The 16,593-nt window shown below is 58.4% G+C and overlaps 1 protein-coding gene across 1 annotated transcript in view; it reads right to left on the reverse strand.

The window, feature by feature from the left end:
• The window catches only part of FIBCD1 (fibrinogen C domain containing 1), a 34,678-nt gene extending 20,228 nt beyond the window's left edge, over positions 1 to 14,450 (reverse strand). The window contains exons 1-3 of the mRNA XM_077133609.1: positions 14,347 to 14,450; positions 4,671 to 5,150; positions 426 to 585 (exon numbers count right to left, since the gene is read on the reverse strand). Of these exons, the coding sequence (XP_076989724.1) occupies positions 426 to 585; positions 4,671 to 5,150; positions 14,347 to 14,418 (712 nt within the window). The 5' untranslated portion in view covers positions 14,419 to 14,450. The remainder of the gene's footprint in view (positions 1 to 425; positions 586 to 4,670; positions 5,151 to 14,346) is intronic.
• Between the last annotated feature and the right edge of the window lie 2,143 nt (positions 14,451 to 16,593).

A 16,593-nucleotide genomic window follows, 5' to 3' on the forward strand; every position in this document is an offset into this window, starting at 1 on the left:
CATCTCTATGCACCCAGCAGTGCCTCGTGCGGTTGAGAGCATGGGTCTTAGAGTCAGTCCTGGGTTTGAGCCCTGCTGTTCCCTGTGTGAGTCTGGGTAAGTGAATCACCCTCTCTGAGCCTGGCTCTCCTCTACAGGAGAATGGGCTTAAGGAGCCCTCCCTTGTAGCGCTGGGAGAGGGCCCCCTGGGCAGGTGCAGATAATGTGCTTAGTGATGTCCAGCCCACAGTGAATGCTCAGTAAACAAAAGCAGGGATTCACATGGCTGTGGGGGAGGGACAGGGGCTGGAGGGACAAAGCATGGGCAGCTGCGGAAGCAGCTTTGGGTCCCTGGTGTCTCACTTGCAGGGCAGATTTCGCCCCAGGGCTCCCCGCTTCCCAGGGCCTGGCACCCGAGTCACTGGAGGCAGGCGCCCTGCCCTCACCGTTGGCGCAGCCCCGGGGCCGTGCTCCCCTGGCAGGTGCCCTCTGAAGATCAGCCCTGATGCGGGACTGGCCCAGACCCCGGTCCCGCTGCAGGGCATCCAGGACGTCGCTGACGGAGTTCACCAGGTGAGCCATGTGGCCTTGGCTCTCTGAGAGAAGCTGTGGAGCGCAGGGGGAGAAAGAGGTGGGCAGGGGCTCTGGTGGGCCATGGGGGGTACCTGGCATGTCCCTTGCCAGGATGCCTTCCTGTACCTTCTGTGCCCTCCCTGAGGCCGAGGTGGGTTCCTGGCTTTGTGGCAGCCCCAGCTCTGCTCTGGACCTGGGATCCCTGCTCAAGGTGGTCTGAGGGGTCGGCCGGGCTCTGATGGAGCCCGTTGGCCTGGAACCATGAGCACTCAGAGGACACGGGGTCCCTGGTTCTGTTTCTTGGCCACTTCTGTATATCCAGCCTAGGTGAGGGTGACATGGTGGGAGGCCTGCTGTGCAGGCAGAGGCAGCACCTGGCATCGGGCAAACCTGGGCTCGAACCCCAACTCATCCACCTAACAGTTACATGACTTTGGGCAAGTGGCTTAACCACACCACGTTTCCTTAGGTGAGAAAGGGGCTTATGTGCCCTCCCTGGCTGAACTGTTATGGGAACCAGTGATAATGTGTGGGAAGCCCCAGCACAACACAGGCCCGTGCTAGGGACACTGGGTGCACCATCCGTCTCCTTAGGTGGATTCATCCAGCACCTCCAGGTAGCTAAGCATCCTCACCTGCAGTCTCTTCTGACCCCCAGCAAGGCAGTGAAGGGAGGGATGACTGATCTGCACTCGGCCTCAAGGTGGGGGGCCTGAGGCTGGGGAGGGGTCCAGGTCCCTGCACTGTGGGCTAGGCCTAGGAATGAGCACAGTGCTGCCCCAGCCACCCACCCCACCCCCACTCCCCATGCAAACACCGCTTTGACTTTCCTTGGCTCTCCGATGTCCACGACCTCACCAGCCCCTCCCTCGCATTGCCATCCCCTTGTTACATATGGGGAAACTGAGGCCCAGAGAGAGAGAGAGGTCCCTGAGCCCGGGGACCAGGACGCAGGCCGCTTGTCCCAGGCTGTGCAGAGAGCCCGGTCCGGCGAGCCACAGCTTGGACTTGGGCCACGTGGCCTGCCTGGGTGGACTCTACCCTCTTCCCCACTCAGTAGCCATGTCACCCTGGGGAGCAACAGAACTGAACCTCGGTTTCCTCCCCACAAGCCAGGGGAATGGGGGGTAAGGAGGAGACCCGTGATGAGGTGTTCAGGTCCCGAGTGGTCCCCAGCATGAAGTTTTTATCATTCCCACCCCCGCCACCGCAGTCCCCTTCTCACCCAGGCAGCACTGCCTCCCCCAGGCCTCTCAGCCGTGCCCACTGCCTGAAGGGGCTGGGGTCTGCCAACTCCCCCCTCGGGCTCTGGGGGGCTACAGGACCCCCCTGGAGGGGGAGGCAGGTCCTGGACAGACTGCAGCCAGCAGGCCAGCGAGCCTGGAGCTTGCAGTGTCTTCACGCACAGGCCCTGTCACGGGCCAGAAAACAGTCATTCGAGGAAGGAAAATAGAAATACACAGAGCCGGCAGTGTACAGAATATGATCCGGAGGCAGAGGCCCTGCAAAGCCTTTCGTTTCTTTGTCAGTTTCCCCTCCGCTAAGCAGGTGATTCAGTGAGGGCTGAAGGCTGGGGGCGCAGAGGGCGGGGGGCAGCAGGGAGAGGTCAGGCAAGGCATTGGGTTCCTCCTGTCACCGGCCGTACTGGGGGTGGGTGGAGATGACCTCGGGCGCAGTGCCTGGTGCTGTCAATGGCACTCCTCTGTCCTGCCTGAAAACTGTCCTTCTGCATCGTCTCAGCCATGGAGGCCGAGTGCAGCCGAGACACACGGGAGAAGCTGTCACGGCCACCTCTTGCTAATAGGCAGGAAAGACCCAGTTTCAATGAGCAAATGATTTAAGTTGAAAATGTACATATAAACACGACCCAAATTAGTGGGAAAAGCCAAAAATTTCTGCTTGCTGAGCTGCATAGACACATCAGAGGATAGGGCAGCTTTTAAAGGTGGGGAAATCAGAGTTGCTGCTTGGGGTCCTCATTAGTTGTGTGATTGTGCTTAAACAAGGTGCTTTGTCCCTCTGATTCTCAGTCTGCCCTTCTATAGAATGGGGGTAATAATCCTCCTTATGTCCTGGGGTTACTGTATGACAAAGAGATGGGCTCAGCAAACTCTATGTTATATTATAAAAGCGATTTTAAATGATGTCTCCCCATAGTTTTCAACTTTCCATTTACAAATAATTTCCATAATAATAAACAATGTTGATGCAGGCAGTTGACATCTCTCAACGTCAGATGTTGGGCCAAGCCCTGCAAAGCCAGGAGCTCACAGCATCCCATCTGGTATATACTGCGTTATCCTCATTTTACAGGTGAGAAAACCCAGCCCAGAGAGGGGGAGGGACCGGCCTGAGGACACACAGCTGGTGGTGGAGCCTGGAAGGGTTCCCGGGTCTGCAAATCAAACCCCAAGGGCTGAACCTCTCCTCTTCTCTGCTCCCAGAACAGTGGGTTCAGGTGCTGGTGCTGGTTCAGCTGCAGATTCGCTCCCGCCCCACCAGTTGGGATCCAGGGGATTTGGGTGGCACTCAGGAACCTGCTTTTGAGCAAGCGCCCCCCGGCAATCCTGACCCTGGGTGCCCGAGAGTTTGTCTTTAAGAAACCCAGATCTGTGCAGATCAGCTAAGCGTCTAGGAAACCTAGAGACTGCTTCTGAACAAGACACAAAGATGAATTGTCCCTGAAATCGTCCCTGAGTCGGTGGGAAATGAGTCAAATTAAACAGTTTTGGAGAAGTAAATATATCAGGTGAGCCAGGGCACTCCTGGGCCCCAGAAAGTCTATTCGTTTTGCCAGAACAGCTCTGCGGCTCTGAGCAGGTGGTGGGGCAGGGGGACTCTGAGGCCCCTCCACCCCCGTCGTAGGGGCGAGCGCCTTCTGTGACCTGGGCCTGAGCTGACCAAGGGCTTGAGCAATTTGGAGAGTGAAGTGGGGGCCTATGTCTCTCAGGAAGTCTGCAGCTCTCCCCAGGCCCTGCTGACGATGGCTGAGGGAGCTGCAGATGGAGGGGCAGCAGGAAGGCCAGCTCAGCACCCCCTCCCCACCCCAGGAGCGAGAAGCTGCCTTCCCATCAGTCACCCAGACAGGGTGATGAGAACTGTAATTTCTTCAACTGCAGCCTTCAGAGGGAGGGGAAAGGCCCATTGCACACGAGCTGTTGGGTGAATAGCCCGCCCGGCCATCCTTGAGATCCAGGAGGCGGGCGGGGGAAAGGGAACGGCGGGGGTGGGCTCTTGCCTCCCATCTGCTAAAGGTCTGAGTCACAGCGGAGGGTGCCGGGAGGCCAGATCCCGGGCCTGACCTGGCCATTGTACCTCGTAGAAATTAAATTACCATCCCTTTCTGGGCCTCAGTTTTCTCTTCTGGAAAATGGCAGAAGGCAGATGATCCATGATCCTAGGAAAGGGACAATTTTGCTAGTACTCAGGGCATGGTCTCTAAGTCAGTGTTGGAAACTCTCCATCCACATCTACCTGGGGTTTCCTATGACCTGGCTGGGATTGGGGATGGGCAAGGACGGGGGGAGGTGGCATCTTGTGACTGGCTAAGGGTCTGTTTGGGTTCCCTTGTCTGCTCTCTCCTTCCTGGAAAGCCGTGGGGATTGCCTGGCAGTGCACTGGGGGGAGCTGGGGAGAGGGCCTGAGGGCACAGTTGAGATGAGGGCTTGCCACTGACCAGCCATGTGACCTTGAGCAAGCCACATGCTCTCTTTGAGCTTCAATTTGCTCACCTATTGAGGGAAGCAATGACCTGCCTCCTCTGAATCCATCTGCATCTTAAAGCGCCCGGGAAGCCCCTCGGGCCCTGGATTTGGTCTGACTGTTGGATGCCACAGAGTGCTACAGAGACAACTGGAGTTACCAGAATAGCAGGCAAAAAGCTGGATGTGAGTGCCTGAGCAGCTACCCAGCAGCTGTGTGGCCTTGGGTAAGACCCTTTACCTCTCTGAGCCTCATTCACACATCTGTAAATGGGAAATATCAGAGCCCCTGTGTCCCAGGGCACTTAGGGACCCTAGGAAGGTCATGGACATCAGGCGCCCAGCACAGGGCTGGCATGCGGTGGCAGCAACCCCATACCCGTGCCCGGACCCCAAAACCCAGAACCTACCCCTTACCTGGATGAGGCGGCCCTGCTCGCTCTGCAGGGCACTAAGCCCCTGGCCCAGGGAGCCATGGCCCTTCCGCAGCCCCATGCACTCTGCCTGCAGCTCCGAGGCCCGGGCCAGCAGCCGGGGCAGCTGGTCAGCCAGCGTGTCCAGCAGTGCCTGCTCCTGCTCGCCGGCCAGCCGCGGCTCGGCCCGGTGCTTGGTCAGCGCCTGCAGTACGGAGGCCTGGGCGCCCTCCAGGCGGGCGAAGCCGTCCGCGAGGTCGGGGCAGCGGGGGTCTATGAGGATGCTGAGACGCGAGCTATCGGCCCTCTCCACGGTGACCAGGGCGCTGTTGGCCCCGGCCGGCCCGGTGCTGACGATGGGCGGCGGGGCCGTGGCGGGCGCGTGGGCGTGGTTCAGGAAGAGCACGGCACCGGTGACGGTCACAGCCAGCAGCACGGCCAGGGACAGCAGCACAGTGCACAGTACACAGCCGCAGCCAGGCCGCTGCGGGCCGGCCCAGGACCCAGGGGACACAGACCCAGACAGACGGGCAGAGAGAAGGGGCACAGAGTTAGAGGTTTGTGCAATCAAGGCTCAGAGGACCCTCTTTTTGTGGGGGTGGGGTGAGGGGATTCATACAGAGAGAGAGCAATGGGAGACAAGTGCCGGGAATGGAGTCCCAGAGGGAGGCAGAGGGTCAGGGACACACAGAAAGATACAGCGGGGAGAGGGAGTGAGCAGGAGACACAGGGAGGCCGAGGCGAAGGGGGTGAAAAAGAGAGGCTGACGATGGAAAGGCCCCTTCCCTGTGGCTGCCCCTGCCCTGGTCCACGCGGTGTGGCAGTGACCCCCAGCCAGTTTTGTGCAGCTCCCCCCGCCCTCCCCCCACCCCAGCGCCTCATCTCCTCTCTGCTCGTCATCTCTGCTCCTGCAGGCCACAGATGTGGGGATGGGAGGACACAGCAGGAAACTGCAGGCCTGGCGTCTGCACTCAGGACTGTCCTCACTCACGCCTGAAGTATTTAAGGCTGCAGGGCCACGATGCAGGAGGGACTGAGAGAGCCGAGGGCTCCTGCCTGGGCTAGGTCCCGGTGGCCTTGCAGGCGCTGAGGGTTTGGGTGGGCTGGGGAAAGGCCAGGGGCTCTGAGGGTGGGCGAGCGGGAGGTGGACACTATCCCTGGAGCCCTCCCTGGTCAGGCCAGGCTAGAGGGAAGGCACAGGCCCTGCAGCTAGACGGGACTGGGTTTGGGCCCCCGCTCTGCCATTTCGAGCTCTGTGATCTTGGGCGAGGGACCTCACCTCTTGGAGCCTCGGTTTCCCTACCTGTCAAATGGGAATAATAACGACCCCCACCTCTCCCAGTCAGTGAGATTACATGGGTACATGCTGTTTGGGTTCAGGAGGAGGGCTGTAATGGTGACAGCAACAAGGTTAAAAATCATCATGTCACCATCACAGAGGGACATGCCTAGGGGTCGTGAGTGCGTGACGCTGCAGGTCCTTCCAAATGGAGCACCCACAACCCGTGGGTCCCTGGCAGCCTCTGCAGGCCCCTGAGGCTGGCTTTCAGTCTCAAGGGCAGAGAGGCTGCCCGAGCAGCCCTCTCTCCCTTCCTCTTTCTCTCGGCTGGACAAACACCAAATAACTGGCCTGTGACACGATGGCCTCCTGGAGAAGGGCTCCTCCCTCCCTCCAAGGAGGCCCAGGCAAAGGCAGCAGGTGGCTGCGAACCCCCCAGAACAGGGAACGAATGGAGGTAGGGCAGGCATGGTCAAAATTGGGCCTCTTACGGGGCTCCTAACAACGAAGGAAGATGCAGCTAAAGTGTAACTTGGAATCAAGCCAGGTAGGTTCCTAAAGCACGTGGTGGGTGCCACCCACAGGAGGCACCACAACTTGGGAGTAAAAGCTTTTGGGGGCCAGATCCACTGTATCAAATCACTTGCCACCAAAGGGAGCTTGGAGAGCAGACACTGAGCATTTTATACCTGGGGAAACCAGGTCCAGAAAGGGCAAGGGGCTTGCCAGAGCTTGGATTCCAGCCTCCCTCCCAGCACCCTTTACAACAGAAGTTCCTCAATTCTAAGACACAGCCTTTCCCTCCACACGTTAAACATTCTGAATTTGGGATGTATTTTTAAATGAGTTGGTATATTAAAGCACTTGGAGTCATGCCTGGCACATTGTGTGTGCAATAAATATTAGCTGTTTTTATTATCTCATGATCAATGTACACACTGCATCTGGAAGTGATTTTTTTCTACCCAAAGTGTTATTTCTGTGTCATTGAGGCTGAGATGCACCTTCCCTTTTTTCACATTCTAACACCTCTGACATTGGGGGACATCTTACAACTGTAATTGACAGGTTTTTTTCTATCTTAGTGATACATAAAATAGTAATGCCTCTTACATCACTGCGTCTTACTACTGAGAAAATACGGTAGAGCAAACAGCTTTTTCCCCATAAATCCAAATTCTACAAGTAACTCCTGAATCTTCTATTTTGCACCAAGGAAGAAATCTTTTTTGCTGGCAAGAGGAGGGGAGAATTCCTTGACCTGTCCCTGCATTGATGGCACCCCCAGAGCTCAGTGCCCACCCCTCCTCTCTCCACACACTGTCCAGATTCCCCGGGGAACACACATCTGTAGAAACAACCAGACCCAGACACTTTAATTCCCCCAGGGCGTTGCACATGTCATTTCCTTGCTCTCCTTCCCCTGGCCTCATTTGTTCTCCTCTTTCAGGTCTCAGAGATGAGACACCTCTTACAGGAAGCATTCCTTGACCATCTCTGCACTCCCCCCTCCCCCAGCTTGGAAGGCGCCCCACCTCCATGCTCCCATTTCCTCTCTGCTCCCCATACAGTGGCATTTATCAAGATTGACAGTCATTGGCTTTGACTTCATTCATTCAATCAAGCATCCATTCAACATTCGCTAGGTCTTGCCATGAGCCAGGCCCAGGCCCATTCCCTGAGGAGGTAGCTGTGAACATGTCCCATGGACTGTGTATCTTAGGGTGCCGATCCCTTCGGGCATCTGAGCACAGTTTGTGGGGATTGGGGCTGATGAATCACTGGTCCAGGGAACTTTACCTGGACTGTGAGGCCCCTGCTATCAGGGGCTTGGCGACTATATGCTGCTCTCTGCCTGGCACAGAGCAGTCTCGATGGTTTCCTGTTAGATGAGAAACGTGGAGGGAGGGTGGAGGGAGGCAGGAAGGACCTAGCCGGTCGCGGCTGTGGCAATGCCGCCATAGGGCAGAGGTGCAGCATTCTGGGCCGTGCAGTACTCGGCATGGCAGAGGCTCAGGGCCTCCCTGTTGAGCCCTGGACCCCAAGGCCCCTGACTCTGGCCCACCCCTGACAGCAGCATGGAGCGAAGGCCACCTCCAGGCCACCCCAAGTCCCCAACCACCCATGGGTCAGCAGCTTCCAGACCGGCATGCATCACCTCTCCACTGTCATTCCTCAAACACTTCCTGCCTGCCTGGCGAACAACCCCAGGTGGCTGACATTACAGCTGAGTTCATTTTGCAGATGGGAAAACCAAGGTTCAGGGAAGGAAGTGACCTTGCTCCCTGTCACCCAGGGGATACCCAAGGCTGGGTGACTCCAGAACTGCTCCCGCCTATGCCAAGGCTGCTTCCTGAGCGATCCTGCACTGTTCGCCCCTCTGCCTAAAGCATGGCTGGGGTCTGAGAGACAAGTGTCAGTGTCAGCAAGCCCCTGTCGTGCCCGCTGCCCGCGTCCAACCATTCCGAGCCACCTTGCCCCGAGCGGCTCTGAGCACGTACTCAGACCATGTGGCATTAAGGTCCCCCAGGGGGCGAGGTGGGGGCTGATCTGGCAGAGGACGGCCATGTCCCGGACCCCAGCCCCCTTGGGCACCCTCATTCCACCCCCCGCCCTGGTCCCCCGTGGGAAGGCGGCAGTGCGGAGGGAGGCGAGGGGCTGCAGAAAGCTGCAGGGGGTCTGCTGAGGAAAGGTGGACGGACCAGGGGACGGGGGGGGGGGGGGGGGACTTGGAGATGAAACAGGCCACTCAGCAGAGGAGAATCAGTCTTCAGAGACCACCTTAAGGATGCACTGTTCGCTTTTATGAGCTGTCGTTTATGCGCCTCACAAAGAAATCTGCCCGAGATAATAAGGGTGAACAACCCGACTACGCGTTAGCTGTGGGGCTGGAGCTTATTACCCAGCCTTTGGCCAAGGGTGCGCCGCCTGGGCCCCGCAGGCCGTGAGCAGTGCACGCAGACCCCCTGCCCCGCCAGGGCCAGGAGCCCCTGCGGAAACCGGGAAGGGACTCCCCGGCTGCAGGCCGCGACAGCGGTCAGGAGACCCGGCATCAAGCTCCGCTTCTGCCACTAGCCACCTGGGTGAGCTCCTGGCTGGAAGTGCCTGGCTTCATCCCCTGTGTGAGCCCCAGGCCCTGGCCCAGGGTCAGTGGCGTCCTAGGAAACCCTGGCCAAGGTGACAACAAGATGGGTTCGTGCCAGGGTGGAGGCAGGAAGCCTGAAGCCTTGGCGATGCCCCCTTTGTGGGGTGACATCTGTTAAGGCTGCCTCTTCTGAGTCCCCGGCCTCCAAAGGGAGCCGTGGGGGGCTGACAGGGGCAAGGAGGGCTCAGGTGGCGGGGGTAGGGGTTCCTCCTCAATCCCGCTCCCTCTTATTTCCTGAGTGAGCCGGCACGCCCCTGGGTGCACTGAGAGACCACACTCCTTCCACAAAAGTGAGAAGAAAGTTCCCCTCCCCTCGTCTCCAGGGGGAGCCGGGCAAGGCTGCTGCCCTCATGTTCAAGGGCAGGACAGCTGTTCATCATGGCAGAAACACGTCTTCGGGCTTCAAATGGGAAAACCAAGGGCAGGTGAGTGTGGACTAGGGCCTGGCGGGGGTCCTATGTGCAGAGCAGCGGGCCAGGCTTGTGGGGTCAGGAGGGAGGGTGGGCGGCTCAGGCCCCGCCCCAGCCGGCGCCCTGCGGGGATTCCTGCTCACCTCTCCCCGGGCTGCATTTGCTGCCATAGTAGGGTTGAACTCTGACCCCCTGGGACCTGGCGGGGGTCCTGGAGACCCCGTGGAGATGAGCACTGGTTTTGTCCTTGTTATTGTGAGGTCCCAGGGCCTTAGGGAAGAACGCCTCATCCTACTGGACCTTGTAAACAGAAGCCATGCTGAGGGGCATCTGAAGATTCAGACGAGGGGGAGGGTCCCAGGAGTAGCTGAAGATGTCCGAGGGGACAAAGAGACAGGAACTGCCCTCACTGTGCCCCTCCTGGAGGCCCCAAGCTCCCCAAGCTGTCTCTCCAGGGAGCTCTCGGCTCTGGATCCACTCAGGGGAGGGGCTGTCTCCTGATGTTTCCTTGAGGGTCTTTCCCTCCACCCCCACCTTCCTCATAGCTACCAGTCTCCTGGGTGGTGCACCCAGGCCTCTTGCCCAAACCAGAATCTCTCAAACCACCCCAAACCTGAGCCCTCCTGAATCTCCCACTCCAGGGGTGGCACCGGGCCCCCAGCTGGCCCCACCAAAGTCCGGCATGGTCCTGGGCTTCCTTCCCTCACTCCGCCTCCTCCAATCCCTCTGACTCCCCTCTCTGTTTCTGCCCACACCCCCTCTCCTGCCCCATTCAGGCCCCGTCATCTGCCTCTAAATCACTGATAATGGCCTTACTGCCTCCCAGCCCTGCTGAGCCATTCTCCACCCAGCAGCCAGGGACCCATCCTGGCTCCTACTTCCTCAGCCTCATCTCTTGTCAGCCCTCCCCCACATCTTGTTTTCTCTGGCTGCCCTGACCACCTTTCATTTCCCAATATCTCCCTTGCCACATGCTGTTCATTTCTCTGGAACTGTCTACTGCATCTGACTACATCTCAGCTTAGACATCACCTCCTCCAGGAAGCCCTCCTTGCACCCCCACCCCCAAGCCAGGAGCCTCCTCTAGCATCCTGGCCCCTGGCCTCCTCATCACAGCCCACACCACTGGGCTAGAGAGCTCCATGGAGCAGGGCTGGGTCCTAGAGAAGGGTCTCAGGAGATGACAGGTGAAAAAAGGAGTCCTTGACTTGTATTCCCTTTGTGGACCTCTGCTTCTCTCACTTTACTCTCCTTCTCCAACCCATGCCTAACACAGTGACTCAAATTACAAGGAAAAAGTGAGAGGAGGTGTATATCTTTTTCTTTATAGAGCCCATCACGGTTTTTTACAATACCTGACTTGTCCCTTGTTTCCCCATGAGACTTTAAGTTCCCTGAGGCCTAGGCTATGTCTGCCAGGTTCAGGGCTATATCTCCGGGTACAAGGTAGGGACTCTATAAACAGTTGTTGAATGAATTAACTGCAGGAGGGATTTAAGTTAGACATCAGGAAGAACTTCTCAATGAGGTTTTCTTTCTTTCTGGAGTGTTTTTAGGACAATTTGAAAGTAGCAGAGAACAAGCACACTGCTTGGGACGGGGGGTCTCAAACACAAAGGTTGCCCTTCCTGCGGGTCCATGTGGACGGAGGACTGCTCAGAAACACAGGCCACCTGACGGAGGCATTGCAGGGTGACTCTTTGCTCTACACTGAGGGCCGAAAAGAATCATGTCTATTTCTAGACCTTTTCATCTGAGCAATCTTAAATTCCTGGCAAATATCATTTCACCATCATCTCCCTGCCCCAAGGGTGTGAGAGTGCCTTCATTTTGCAGGTAGAAAAGGGACACTCTAAGAAAGCCATGCAACTTGTCCAAGGTCACCCAGCAAATAAAATGCTCAGGCAGACAGGCCTGGGACAGAGCTGGCCCGAGGCAGTCCCCAGATGTGGCGGCACTTGGACGCGGGCCTTTCCATTGGTAGTGGGTGCTGAGTGTGACCCGAGAGCCACACAGCCCTGACCCCAGAGACCTCTCCTTGGAATCACGTGGGCGGAATACAGAGAGGACAGCCAGCCTCTCTTCCCCTCATCTCCCCACAGATGTTCTCATCTGCTTCCAAGGAGGACCCAGATTCAGGTCCCAGCTCCAATTGTTTTAGCCTTGGTTTTCTCACCTGTCAAATGGGTTGACCTTGTCAAATGGTTTAATCAGCCCAGCTGCCAACATCCCAGGGTGGCTGTAACTAAGAAATGGCAGATGTAGATACGAGAACAACTGATGCTGAGCGTGCCATCAGCGTTTATTCCCCTGGAGGAAGTGCATGTTACAGAATCCCGGCTTGCCCTTCTCGTGGGAGGTGAATGAGCAGATTCCCTGGTTGGTAGAGGAACGACCAGAACACTGACAACCTGCGAGAGGGGACAGGCTGCTTTGAACATTATCCTCCTCACAGGTGCACAGGGCTTTGCAGTTTCTCACTTTGCCCTCATAATATCCCCTGTGAAATGAGGAGGAAGCAGAGTTTGCTGTTCCCATTTTACAGATGACAAAGCCCAGGCCCAGACAGGGGTGATAACTTACCTAGAGTCACATAGCATGTCAATGGCCTAGATGATACTAGAAGTGAGGGAGGAGAGAAGGGAGGGCAGACCCAGAAGTGGACAAGTTAGATAAGGCCTCTTCTTTCAACAATGGGTACAGGAAAGACCTTGCCTCTTGTCTGAAGTTTTGAGCAAAGCTGGAGCTGGTACAGGGGTCAGCATGTGTCTCCGAGGGGGTTGGGAGTAGAGGTGGTGTTTGATATTGGCCCAGGCCCCTGGGGCCACAACCTTCCTCTTCCTCCAATGCCAGGGGTCTGACAACTGGAATCTGTGCCCCCAGGGAGAAGCAGAGGGAGGCCGGACCTGGCTCAGGAGGCCTTAAAGCCACATTTCAAACAGATCTCCCAGAAGCCACTCCTTTTCAGACACAGCACCACTTGCTGACTTTTCTCCCATGGCTCCTCCTAACCAAGACTGGGGCCTGGGTCCAGGGGAAGACCTGGGAATGGGAGCCCAGAAAGGGCCGTTGTCCAAAGGGAGCTCTTGATTGGACTCAAGGCTGGTGTGCATGTACAAGACAGTGAGATAAAGGCAGTTGAGAGGCATAGGTTAAATGCTGCAGGACTTTGAGGCACAGCTACTGGGCATCAGGGAAGTCTTCCTGGAGGTGGTGGCATTGAAGCCAGGTTCCAAGTTTTGAAGTGTATGTAGGGTTTTCCTGAGTGATACGTTGTGTGAGTGTGTGTTGGGGAGATGGTGGCACCAACAAGATAAGATGAGCAAAGGTCTGGAGATGGGACAGCCTGGTGGGCAGCAGAGTTGGGAAATGGTCAGTCAGTACCTGTAAGGGGACTAAAGGGAAGGGAGGACAGGGCAGAATGGGGACGGTCTTTAATGACAAATACAGCAGTTGGGACTGCTTTCCATTAGGCGAGAGAAAGATCTCAGTAGGAGGCAATTTGTTCTCTGGGATAGCTTGGGTGTGAATCTGCCCTGAACTGGGGGATAGTCTGCCCCTGGGGAGGCATTGAGAGAAGCTTAGGATCAAAACTGGGTGTGAATCCTAACTCTCCTGCTAACATATTGTTGACTTGGGCACATTCCTTAAGCTCTCTAAGCTGCCATTCCCTAGTCGGTGAAAAGTGAGGTGGTGCAGTGGGATGGGGACGGGCTTTGCAAACTGTAGAGGGCTGGGTCTCCACACCATGGCAATCTCTTTCCAGAAAGTATGAGCAAGTTGCAGCTCTTGAGAATGAGGGGCCGCCAAGCCCTGGCCCTGCCGCCCCCTCCTGAGGCTGCAAACACGAACTGTTCCTTCCTCAATGACATCTGTCTGGGAGAAATTTAAAATTTAAAATGGGCAGCCCCATTATTTCCTCTCCTTGGTAAGCAGGGCCTCCTCATCTAGCCTGCCTGTCCCAATCCCTTGGCGGCTGTGCCTGGGGCAGCCCTGGGGGTTCCCCTCTCCTTAGTCTCCCGTCTCCAGCCCCCTCTCTGTCCAGTCTTGGAGCTCTGCTCTCAACCCCAACCCTGGCCACTGCCCTGGGCACCCTCTAATACACCCCCCCCCCACACACACACACACTCCACAGTCCCTGAAATGGTAGCTCGTTCATTCCATCCCTGTGGTGCACAGACCGGGTTCAAATCCCAGCAGAGCTGAGCGGCTTCAGCAGGAGCTGACCTGCTCTAAGCCTTCCTTTAAAGCCTTGACCGTTAAAACTGTAGAATCACAATATCCAGCGCCCTATACTAGATGAATATTTATTGATCTCCTCCTTTATGCCTGGTCCTGGCTAAAACGTGAGAATTCAGAGAGGACACTGGGCTTCAGGTTTTGGTTCTGAAGCTAAGGTTACTGGTTCCAGGCACCTGGCACAGGGGCGCGCCTAGAGTGGGGACTTAGGAAGTGGTGAAGACACCCATTGTAGAGGTCAGGAAACGGAGGCTCAGCGAGCAGCAGGATTTGTCTGCTGTCACACAAGCAACTAAAGGGCCAGTCTCCTGCCCCCACTCCCAGCCCCTCCGTACACGTGGGGCTCTGCCAGTGACACCAGTGCGCCCTGGTCCACAGACGTACCTTCGCAGGGGAGTCGCCCCCATCCGCACCCTGAACCCGGAGTTTAAGCCTCTGCAGGGGTAAGAGGAGAGGAGGGCGTTCGCCCCGCCCTGGGCCCGAAACGCCCCGCGGTGCGCCCCAAACTCCAGCCCTCCGGCTCAACGGCCGCCCCACAGGCGGGAGGCGTCACCACCTCGCCCACAGCGCGGGCCCGATGCCCGGTGTGCCCCGGACCCGCGTGTACCTGCGGCTTCTCGCGCGGCCCGTCCTCAAGTTGGGAAGCGCCTCCCACGGTCTTCCACCGGTCGTTGACCATCTTCCGGCAGGATTGGCGGGGGCGCCGGGCAAGGCGCGCCGCTGCCAAGCGCAAAGGCGCCGAGGTGAGCGCGGGCTCGGGCGCGGGACGCGCTCTGCCTTCCAGGTCCCCGCCTTGGTGCCCCGCGCCAGAGCGGCAGGGGCGAGCGGGCAGGCGTGTGCAGGGTGTGTGTGTGTGCGCCAGTGTGTGCACGGGTGTGAGTGCGGGTGAGAGCGGGAGCGGGAGCGGGAGCGCGAGAGCCGCCGGCCGCCCGCCCGCCGCTCGCGCTGCGCGCGGTCCCCGCTCTCAGCTCCCGCGCCTCCCCCTGCGCGCTCCTCTCCCTCCCTCCCTTCTTCCCTCTCTCCCTCCCTCCTTCTTCTCACTCTCCGTGTCTTTCTGGCTCGAACTCTCTTTGCGTTTTATTTTGCTCCCCCCGGCCTCCCCACTCCACCGCCGCCCCAAAGCACACACATCGCAGACTGAGATAGTTCAATTCCACCTCCAAAAAGGTCAAGATTTAAAGGAAAAGGAACACCGGTCCCCAGACCTCTGAGACCAGCCAGGAGGGCCGCAAACAGCCACGGGCAGCCGGGCTCCCACCGCCTCCAAGGAGGGCCCTGAAGCCCCCCTACGGTGGCTCTGCACAAACTTCCAACCGAGCCAGACTCGCGTCAATTCACTGCGCACCGAGGGTGCAGCGCCGGGGCGGGCTCCGTGGGCGCCCTCGCCAGGCCGTGAGCCACTCCTAGGAAGTGGGCGCCGCACTCCTCCTGGCTGCGTCCGGGCTCAGGGCGCAGTGTCCGCCCCAAGACCCGAGCTTAGCAGTGGGAGGGGGCCGGCGGTGGTCTGCCCCCTACGAGTTTCCGAGGTCTCGGTCCGGGCCCCGGGGCAAGTGCGTCGAGCTTTGGGAGCCTCCAGCCCCGGGGCACTTCCTCTCTCCGGACCCCGCCCCACGGGCTGAATGGGGGTCCCCGACGCCGCGCTAGCAGTCGCTGCTGCGGTCGCTAGTACGAGCCGCTGCCACGCTGTGCCGGCGCTGGGGACTGATGGCCGGCGTTTCCCAGGCGCGCCCCGCTGGGTCTCAGCCCCCGCCTCCGTCTCTGCCCGGGATAGTAGGGATTTGTGCGGGGATGGGACTTCTTAGTTGCCCCTTCCCACGAGCCGCACTTTTAAAAGCATTTAATCCGCCCGGAGCAGCCTTCGGAGGCAATTGACAAAGTCCTTAATCTGCGCTGTTAACGAGCTGCTATTGTGACTTCTGACCGGGAGGCGCCCACACAACCCGACGGCGCGTTCCCGGCGAACTTCCCCGCCCCCGCCCCTCTCTGCGGCCCCCTATCTTCTGCTCCCTACCCCCACCCCCCGCTCCTGATAGACACCCCCGCTCCCCACCTCCGCGCTTCTCCTCTAAGCTGTTTTCCGGCTCCCAGGGCGCCTTGGCCCGCCACGCTGTTCTCTGGCACCGTCTCCATCTCCCCCCCCACCGGCTGCCAGTCTGTCGGCCCATGTCGTCCCTCTCCCCGGCTCTCTCCGCGCCGGGCAAGGGCGGTGCAGGCTGTCTGAACGTGGGGCCGCGCCTAGGCTGACCTGGGTCCCGGCTTGGGCCGTGAGCACTGGGGCTGGGGGACTCGAGGTCCCACCGTCTGAGGAGACTGTCACTAACCCACCAGACGTTCGGTTCACGACGCCCAGCTGTGTGTCGCCAGCCTCCTCTCTCCTTCAGGGCGGACAGACGGCTTCCCCTGCAGCCGCAGCTCTGCAGCAAACCGAGGGCTGCCCGTGGGGATGGGAGAGTCCCGTTGCACAGGCTAGGAGTCAAGGGACTGGGTTTGAGTCCTGAGCTGGTGGCTCTTTACAGATGTCGACTGTCACCCCTGGGCCCCTCTTTCCTGTTGGTTAAGCAAGGGAGTCAGCATGTGATGTGAAGGGCCCTCAGGCTTTGGCCCTTGGACAAGTGACCACATCTGTAAGCCTCAGTTTCTCTGGGTGTACCCAAGGGTTAGCAGCACTCTCATCAGAAGGGCTCCTTGAGGTTCTAAGAGATGGTGTCCCTCTTTAAAGCTCAATGCCTGCAGTGGGGTGAGGGCCCATGCTTTATGGCTGCAATTAGCTGTGTGACCTTGGGCAGATTTCATGTCCTCTCTGACCCTCAGTTCCCTTCTTGAACAAGGTATTGCAACCTCCCTTCCCCTTTTG

Source organism: Tamandua tetradactyla, chromosome 2, assembly GCF_023851605.1.
Source record: "Tamandua tetradactyla isolate mTamTet1 chromosome 2, mTamTet1.pri, whole genome shotgun sequence".
Taxonomy (NCBI): domain Eukaryota; kingdom Metazoa; phylum Chordata; class Mammalia; order Pilosa; family Myrmecophagidae; genus Tamandua; species Tamandua tetradactyla.